This window comes from Penaeus japonicus, unplaced genomic scaffold (assembly GCF_977035675.1).
Source record: "Penaeus japonicus unplaced genomic scaffold, GWHDUDI00000001_assembly GWHDUDI00000041, whole genome shotgun sequence".
In the NCBI taxonomy this organism is placed as follows: Eukaryota; Metazoa; Arthropoda; class Malacostraca; order Decapoda; family Penaeidae; genus Penaeus; species Penaeus japonicus.
In genome coordinates this window covers 13,221,564-13,231,242 of record NW_028234443.1, presented here as the reverse complement: position 1 = coordinate 13,231,242, position 9,679 = coordinate 13,221,564, and the positions used below count along the sequence as shown (strand labels likewise).

At 37.2% G+C, this 9,679-nt stretch overlaps 1 protein-coding gene across 1 annotated transcript in view; it reads right to left on the bottom strand.

The window, feature by feature from the left end:
- Positions 1 to 476: 476 nt before the first annotated feature.
- The window catches only part of LOC122252809 (immunomodulatory peroxidase), a 26,601-nt gene continuing 17,398 nt past the window's right edge, over positions 477 to 9,679 (bottom strand). The window contains exons 5-17 of the mRNA XM_086534401.1: positions 8,971 to 9,107; positions 8,380 to 8,588; positions 7,886 to 8,062; positions 6,840 to 6,954; positions 6,310 to 6,420; positions 5,631 to 5,793; positions 4,406 to 4,616; positions 3,876 to 4,023; positions 3,472 to 3,628; positions 2,882 to 3,052; positions 2,227 to 2,370; positions 1,516 to 1,673; positions 477 to 911 (exon numbers count right to left, since the gene is read on the bottom strand). Of these exons, the coding sequence (XP_086390527.1) occupies positions 827 to 911; positions 1,516 to 1,673; positions 2,227 to 2,370; positions 2,882 to 3,052; positions 3,472 to 3,628; positions 3,876 to 4,023; positions 4,406 to 4,616; positions 5,631 to 5,793; positions 6,310 to 6,420; positions 6,840 to 6,954; positions 7,886 to 8,062; positions 8,380 to 8,588; positions 8,971 to 9,107 (1,986 nt within the window). The 3' untranslated portion in view covers positions 477 to 826. The remainder of the gene's footprint in view (positions 912 to 1,515; positions 1,674 to 2,226; positions 2,371 to 2,881; positions 3,053 to 3,471; positions 3,629 to 3,875; positions 4,024 to 4,405; positions 4,617 to 5,630; positions 5,794 to 6,309; positions 6,421 to 6,839; positions 6,955 to 7,885; positions 8,063 to 8,379; positions 8,589 to 8,970; positions 9,108 to 9,679) is intronic.

Genomic DNA, 9,679 nt, shown 5'->3' with positions numbered 1-9,679 from the left:
ATACAACCTTAACACATGTCTCTCATAACAGCACAAATACCTGTTTAGTCAAAAATAGGTATATTACTACTGCCAATGCCAGATTACATTTGTGGGTCTCCCTGTCCTGAAAGCCCAAGGCATTTATAAAATTAAAATGTTATTGCATTAAGTGACATGACATGTATATATATATATGTATATACATATACATACACATAACATATATATATATATATATATATATATATATAATATATATATATATATATATATATATATATATATATATATATATATATATATATATATATATTTATATACACATATACAATATATATATATATATATAATATATATATATATATATATATATATATATATATATATATATATTATATATACACACATATATATACACATACATACACACACACACACACACATACGTGTATATATGTAAGTAGTATCTATAAAGGTTTGCATAAAACAATTACTGTAAATGAAATATGTTTTATTGAGGACTCAAATCACAATAAATATATCATGTACCTTGAAACTGCGTGGAATTAATATAATCTTTCAAGACACAAGGTAGTCTTTGCAAAACCCGCTGATTTATGCACCGAAATATGCAGCTCGTGAAACAAAAAATTAATTACACCAACATTTCATCCGGTGAAACCACTGATCTCAAATAACAAGTACAACCATATCACCTATTCACGTAAATCTGTAAATCATTTCCTCCTCTCTAACAAAAAGGTAACATGAAAAATGCCAAAAGAATGAAATAAATGAACACACAAATAATGCATAATTCTATCTTTAAAGATTCCCGGCGCTTTTAGACCCACACGGGCTCATTCGACCAGGGGTCCAGAGACATCGTGGGGATGCGGTTTCCAAAATTGCAGAGGGCGCGCTTGTTCCTGTAGGAGGGAAAGAAGTTGTTAGGCGTCTTGTTAGAAGTATGGGGGTTGCATGGTTTTAAGAGGTATTGTATTATATATTTGCATAGAAAGCATAGTTATATAAATAGATGAAGAAATATACAAACATAAACACGAACTCAAATGCACCTACACAAGGTTGTTTGTAGGTATCAAAACACATACAGAGAAACAGACAGCAAAAGCTAGCCTACAAAGTTCCAACATACTGAACAAAAAGTTACTCAATAAACAAAAATGTTCCATTAAACTGAACGAAAAAATAGCCAAACAGAACAAAAATTTCCACCAAACTGAACCAATAAAAAAAAAAAACCATAAAATTTCCATTAAACTAAACGAAAAAAATAACCAAACTGAACAAACATTTCCAAACTGAACAAGAAAACCAAACTGACCTAAAAATAACCAAATAGAACAAAAAGTTCCCCTTAACTGAATGAAATGTTCCACGAAACTGAACAAAAAGTTAATAAATAAACAATAGTTCCACCAAACTGAACGAAAAAAAATCCCACCCAACTGAACAAAACCGAGCCACTCCCCCGAAGAAGCGGCTCCACCAGAGTGTCCGAATACTTACGCGAGATGCGCGTTGACGAAAGCGAGAGGCTGCATCATGTCCAGGTCGGAGTTGTCGCACATGACCCTCGATAATGTCGTCTTCCTGATCTCCTGAAGCTGCAGCTCTGAGAAGGACGACTCCAAGCCGCCGTTTTCATAGTAGAATCGATCTCCCAGCTGTAAAGGTTGAACATTTATGAAGTTCACTAATACAATTAATCAATTGATAAACAAACAAGGGGATGTATGTACGTATATATATATACATAGGTACATGCATACATGCATACATATATACATAAACATACACACACAAATATATATGTAAACTTATATATACATATACATACATACAGGTGTTGATATGTTTAGATATATATATATATATATATATATATATATATATATATATATATATATATATATATATATATGTATATATATATGTATATATATATGTATATATATATGTATATATATATGTATAATATATATTTATATATATATATATGTATATATATATATATGTATATATAATATATATATATATATATATATATATATTATATATATATATATATATACATATATATAAATATATATCTATATTATATATATACATTTACATATGTATATATATACACACATACACACATAACTAAACCATTCATAAAAATTACATCTATCATAAACACATGACAAACAAAACCTGAAAAGTAAAACCACTGACCCTGAGGCGCGCGAACTGGTCTCCGACGATGCAGAGGAACGTGTGTCCGAGGAGTGACCCAGCGCTCGGCCTCTCCGCTATCCCGCCGATGAACAGGTCGATGTCATTCACGTTCTGGTACAACAGGCTAAGCTGGTTGATGACCTGTAAGAGGAACAAAGGGTAAAGTATTTTTTTTTTTTTAATTGATTAAAAGAAGCTTGAAAACGGTTTTGATTTGTTACAGGTTGGGTATTCAGATACATATGCTATATACATATGTTTATAACTTATTTATCGTTCTGTATATCTGTATATCGGTATCAAATATATATCTATATCAATTTTTCTATCTATCTTTATTTCCATTTATCTATCTTCATTGTATATCTATCTAATTGTCTATCTTCATACTGTTTATCTAAAACTAGGCTCTTCCTAAGTTTGTAATATATTTCATAAAAAAAAAATCTGATATGCCTCTTCCATCAAGCTACGCATCATCTCTAATATGCAACCTGACCTTTAAAAAAAATATACAAAAGACATCAACAAACAACATCAGAACAAGCAAAGAAACAACAATCATGATAAAAAAATCAAAACTCACACTAATCATAATAAAAAATAAATAGATAAATGAATTGATAAAAATTAAGAAAAATTGAAAACTCACAGACGGATCCATCACATCTCGCAGATCGTTGAAACTCCTTGCAAGTGGCAAGTTGCAGATCTTCCTCCACTGGTTGTACGGAGGCAAGCCGTGGTCTCTTCCTCGCTGGATGTTGAGAGCCACAAGGTCCATGCCGAAGGCCGAGCGGCCGGCGAACAGGCGGTTGGTCAGCTGAGGAGAGGGAGATACGGGGGGGGGGGGGGTAGGGCGATGTTGCTGGGGTTTAGAGGGAGGGGGAGGGGGAGGGAAGGGGGGGAGAGAGGGGGAAGGGGGAGGGGGAAAGGGAGAGAGGGGGAAAGGGGGAAAGGGAGAGAGGGAGAGAGGGGGATAAGGAGAGAGAGAGAGACAGGGGGAGGGGAAGGGAGAGAGGGGGAAAGGCAGAGAGGGAGAGAGGGAGAGAGGGAGAGAGGGAGAGAGACAGAGAAAGAGAGAGAGAGGGAGAGAGAAAATTAGGGAGAGAAAACGAAAGAGAAAGTTGGAAAGAAAGAAAGAGAGGAAGAAAGAAATATTTAAAACGCAAAACAAAATGAAAAAAAAAACTTGAAAGATATACCAAAAACAGACAATAAACGAAAAAACAAAATCCTTACTTCCTCGCTAAAGAAATGATCAAACTTCTGGCTAGCTTGAATGGAGAGGCCCCGAAGGAGTGAGTCGACACCATCGCTTTGGTACAACACGAAGGGCGAGAACTGGTGTTTACTCAACGTCAGATTGCGGTCGATGGTGCCGAATTTGCTATAACCTCTGTGGCAAAGGCAAATGGGTGGTTTAGTATCTTGTTTGTATTATTCGTCGGGTTGTTTTATTGATCGGTATGGTATAGGGTTGGAAATATATATATACATGTATGAAATTTAAATACATTTTCAAAGAATATTTATACAGGTTTCTAATATTAATTGTTCCTCAGAAATCCTTTATTTGCCAAATAGTGTATTATCACTCAAACAAAAACATTATAGAGACATGTAAACAATGGTTGCTCACTCACTCCATCGTGCCGTGGATGAGAGTGTGTCCGTATCTGAAGGCAGCGGTTGCAAAAGCATTGTTGATGCTGGGGTCAATGTCATCGCGGTAGTTGAGGGCGTAGCCAGTCTCCTTGGGCACGAGTCCGAACACTTCCATGAATTCTCGGCCTATACGAATATAATTGAGAATTATTAAGAGCGTGAAGGGAAGGGGGTGTTTAATCACGGTTTATGATAATGACTTCTCCTAAACACGAAATTACACCTAAAGAAATGGATATGAAACACAAAAAAGAAAAGGAGAAGAAAATATATGACATGCATACATATATGATGCATATATATATATATATATTATATATATATATATATATATATATATATATATATATATATATATGTATATATATATATATGCATATATACATATAACTAATGAAACATAAATAAAATACCTCACAAAATAGAAACCTCAAATACCACTACTAACAAAGAAAAGAAAACAATAAATAAAAAATAAAAAATAAAAAATAAAATAAAATCCACTCACCCAGAACGATGGGGAGATACTCGTTGTACGTGATGTGCTGCATCTGCGCCGCCACGATCCTGCGCGATTCCTGGTAGAGCACCTCGTCATTCCAGCCGGGATTCAGGCTCTTGAGGCCGCCGGCGATTCTGTTGTGTTGCCGCATTGTCGCGCCTGTGTGAATTCGGTTAGGGCTCTGATGTACGGAAGTCTCTGGCTGTGTGTTTGTCATCTGCATGTCGCCTGTGTGGGAATTCTTGGTTAGGGCTCTGGATGTACGGATGTGTCTGTCTGTCTGGCTGTGTGTTTGTCTATCTGCATGTCTGTTTGTCTGTGTCTTTGTCTATCTGCATGTCTGTTTGTCTGTGTGTTTGTCTATCTGCATGTCTGTCTATCTATGTGTTTGTCTATCTGCAGGTCTGTTTGTCTGTGTGTTTGTCTGTCTGTCTGTGTGTTTGTCTATCTACATGTCTGTTTATGTGTCTGTCTTTAATTATTTATATATCTGTTAGTCTGTCTTTCTATTTAAACGTAAATATATACAGAAATGGTTACTTATTTTTTCAATATCCTTGTCTACTTATTTGTCTATATGCTATTAAGTTTATTCATTTTTTTCTCTCCATCTGTGGATTACGATCTCCGCTTCATTGAAATTCCCACATGCGCTACCGGAGTATCCTGAGAGAGATAAAAAATCATTCTAATTTGATCATTTGATGCTGTACATCTCTATCGTGACCTCTCTCTTTCACTTCCTCTCCCTCTGCACATCCCTCCTTCATATCTCAGGCACAACTTCACGTGACTACTTTGAGCCCCTCCCCCAACCTCTCTTTATCTCCCTCTTTCTCTCTCTCACTTCCCATCCCCCTTTCCCACCACCCCTCCCAGTTCCCATCTCCCTTTCCCTCCCTCCCTCCCCTTTTCAATCCATCCCCACCCTCCTCTCTCCCCTCCTTCCTCCCCCTCTCAATCCATCCCAACCCTCCTCCCTACCCTCCCTGAGTCCCCCCCTTTCCCTCTCTCCCTCCCTCCCCTTCCCTCCCTCCCCTCCCTACCTCTCAATCCATCCCAACCTACCTTCCTCCCTCCCCTCCCCTCCCTCCCTCTCCCTCTCTCCCTCCCCTACCTACCTCTCCATCCATCCCCACTCCCCTCCCTCCTCCCTACCTCTCAATCCATCCCCATCCACCTCCCTTCCCCACCCCTCCCTAAGCCCACCCCCTCTCCCTCTCTCCCTCACCCCCTCACCTGCTTTGAAACAATGGAACCGCCTCGACGCGTCCGTGCACTCCTCCCTGTGCGGCGGCAGAAGGTCGTGTCCATTCTGGGGCGTCACCTTCAGCTTTCCGTCGACGAAGGACCGGAGGACCTTTGCCTCTTCTTCTGTAGATCCGTACACGTTGCTGGAGTCGAAAGGGAGGCGGTGTTAAGGGTTTTGTTAAGTAGAGAGTGTAGGGTGAACTGAAGGGAGGCGTTAAAGGTTCGTTAAGTAGAGGATGTAGGGTGAACTGAAGGATTGGTAAAGTAGAGGGAATATAGTTTTTGTTAAGTAGAGCATGTTGGGTGAACTGAAGGTTTTCGTAAAGTAGAGGGAATATAAGGAAATCAGAATCCTTGTAGAGTTGAGTAGATATGTAGTGAAATGTATTTAGATTGAAGTTCGTGTAAGGTATGGTTATTCTTCAAGGACTATTCAAGATTTATCAGTTTTGTTAATTTTTCTCGACTTATTCAAAGTTCAAAGTCAAGATAGTAAAATTTAGCTAACATCTCAGTTTTAGACCTTACACACAATCAACCGTTTCAAAAGAAAGAAAAGAAAATAAGAAGATAAGACAAACCTCGATTATATGCAAAGTCTTCACGAAATAATTAAAAAAGAAACCCATAAAACATCACACATAAAAAAGACTATGTACCTTGCATCAATAAAGGAAGTAATTTGGTTCATCTGCTCTCGAGGTCCGAAATTGCAAGCCGGGCGAACTGCCGGCATCGATCGAACGAATTCCATGCAACGCTGGCCGAACCTGGAATCAACGCGTGTATCTGTTATTTCACTCCATTAACCATCATCACTTTAGTACCCAATGACGAGGATGATGATGATGATGACAGTGATGAAGATTTTATTTGACTTCATCCAATCACAGCAAAATAAAAAAGAAGAAAATGGAAGATACAAATGAAAAAAGAGCAAAGGAGTGGAAGAAAAAAATAAGATCTATCTCTTCATATCATCTCGATTCCCACTGACGAAAAAAGAAAAGAAAACAAAACAATGAATACACTAACTCACCCTTCTTTCCTACAATAGAAAAAAAATCAGAATAACAAATGAGGTAAAAACTAAAAACTCAAAAAACAAAAGTCTCTCCCTCCTTAAAAGAGAGAAAGAAAAAAAAAAAAAAACTTAAAAACTTCAAAACCAAACTCGCCGCAAACTTACTGGCTGAAGAAATTGTCTGTCTCTGGGATCTCAATGGGCATGCAGGCAGGGTGCAGTTCCCTCGGCTCTCTGCGCTGACCTCGCTTGCAACACGTGATGTCTGATTTATCCTTACCTAATCCGGGAATAAGGGTCAAAATATGAGACTGAGGGACTAGTGATATGTGATAAGCGTTTTTGTTTTCATTTTTTTAAATTCTTTTTATGCTTATGTGTTGATGGGACTGCTGGTAGAGAGTTTATTTTGGTTTGTTTATTCGATCGAAACGTAGTATTTTTCTGTCTTTAATTATCCTTGCTGTTTCTGCTTTTGTTAGTAGGCCTATTTCTACCGTATCAGTAAAACAAATATAGTAGTGATAATGGCAACAATGAAATAAAAAAACGTGATAATGATAATGATAATAATGAATACAATAATGATTGTAATGATGATAACACCAATAACAACAAATAATGACAATGACAATAATAATAACAATGTTGATGATAATAATAACATCGATAATAATAATCATGATAATGACAATAACAGCAACAACACCAATGACAATGATAATCTTATTTTGATGTAACCAACGGTCGGATTCGATCCCGTGTGCAGGATCCCCTCGCCTCGCCTCACGGGAGTAACAAACAGACGGATAAATGAATGACACGATAACCCGTCTGCCGACACCATCCCGGAGGGGGGGGGGGACGATCTTTACTCTATCGTGGCCGTAAGTTTAACAGATAGAATCAAATCTTTGACGAGATTTTGATGTAAACCACGGTTACATTATGATGATAATGATTGATGATGGTGCCAATAAGAATAATTACAATGATGATGATATCAATAATAATGATGATAATTAATAAACCATGATGACGATTGTCATTATTATAGCAATAAATATCATCTTGTGTCCTTATATCTATTAGTATACGTAACATTATCATAACAGTTAACTTCATTATTACCAGTAAAGTTAACAACGCCATCCCCACCATCGTTAACCTACATAACCTACACATTCTCATGCTAACCCCAACCAACTCACCCTTCGTAATGGGCGTGTGGGTAATGTCATGATCCAAGAACTGTCCCCACTGCATGATGAGGATAGTGAAGTTATCGTATCTTGCATCCCTGTCGACTATAACGTTTGAGGAAATGGAGCGAGGGGAAGGCAGGGGGGCGCCGGTGGTTGCCGAGAACTGCCTGGCCATGTTTACACCTGTTGGGGAAGGGGGGGGGGGGAGAAAATTGTTGTAGATCATAGAACTGGTGGTCACTACTGAATGGATAATTTTAAAAAATGTTTGAAACGAAGAGGGGAAAACGATTCTTTTTAATTCTCCAGAAAAAATAACCGTAACATGATCAAGTTTCTAATTGTACCAATCATATCCTATGAAAAGGCCTAGCATCAAAAAAATATCAACATCTTAAAATGACCACTATTATTAATATCCTTAAACATTGCAAAATTATATAAATAATAAGCTTGCTACCATCAACTGATCGTCTTTCCCAAAACCGCAAAAATCTCACCATCCTGGTAATCAGGGGGCAAAATGCGCTGGAACGCGGTGCCAGCCTTTCCCCATTCCTTGTTCTTGCGGTTGTTGCAAGTTGCATCGAAGGTCCTGTACTTGGTATCGGGACAGAGAGGCTCCTGAGGACACGTGTTGGCGATGATGGTATTCTGGACACCGAATCTGGGCAGACCGAAGCCTCCCTGGTTCTTCGTAAGGTTAAATCTGTGGGCGAGGAAGAGGGAATTGATTAGCTTTTGGGTAACACGCTTATGTGATCGCATTTAGTTGTGGGTGTTAACAATTACAATCATCCTTTATTTTAATGTTTATTGATAAATAAACAAACAGGTTAACGTGCCGGAAATGAATAATCAGCTAAAATGAGTAAATAGTTTAATTCAGATAGTTTAAATATCAAGAAAATTATAAAGTTGAAAAACAAAAATGACCTAATGAATTAGTTTAATAAATCACACGCAAGAACAAGCTGAAAATATACACGCTTCTAAAATAAGTGAAAAAAAAATTACAACAGACGAATAGGTAGCAAAACATGAAGAAAAAAAAGTTAAATATTGGAAATTTAACTAAACGGTTCACTCACTCTTTCACAAGGTTCACAGACGCGGCCACATTCATTTCAGCTTCTTTTGATTTCTGGATAATTTTGTCTGTGGTTTGGAACAACTGCGCGTGCAAGGACACAGGTGAACCCTTCTCTGCCACGATGTTGTTCTTCAACTGCGAAGAAAATGAGAATGAAGTGGTGAATCAGCATTTTTTTACTGAATATTAATAGTTCGGGACAATCTCGCGCATACATGCATGTCTCCATTTTATATTGTTGCTATCGTAGTGTGTACAGTATTATCATCAACTATCTTTATTGTTTCACCTTTCACGTCATTATTATTGTTAACATCATCTATATTATTATTAATTCATAGGTAAGGAACAAAAATATATGGCAAGGCACAGCTACTGCTAGATACAGAGAAATAAGAAAAATTATATATATAATGATAATGATAATAACAATGATAATGATGACAATTATAAAGATAATATGACAATAATAAAAATAATATGACAATGATGATAAATGCGTAGAAAAAAAAGATAATGAACAAGTAAAAGATCTCCTAATAAAAAAATAAAAAAACATGACACAAACAACAACGATATGAGGAAGATGGAGAACAAATATTAAGGAGAGAGAGAGAGAGAGAGAGAGAGAGAGAGAGAGAGAGAGAGAGAGAGAGAGAGAGAGAGAGAGAGAGAGAGAGAGAGAGAGAGAGAGAGAGAGAGAGAGA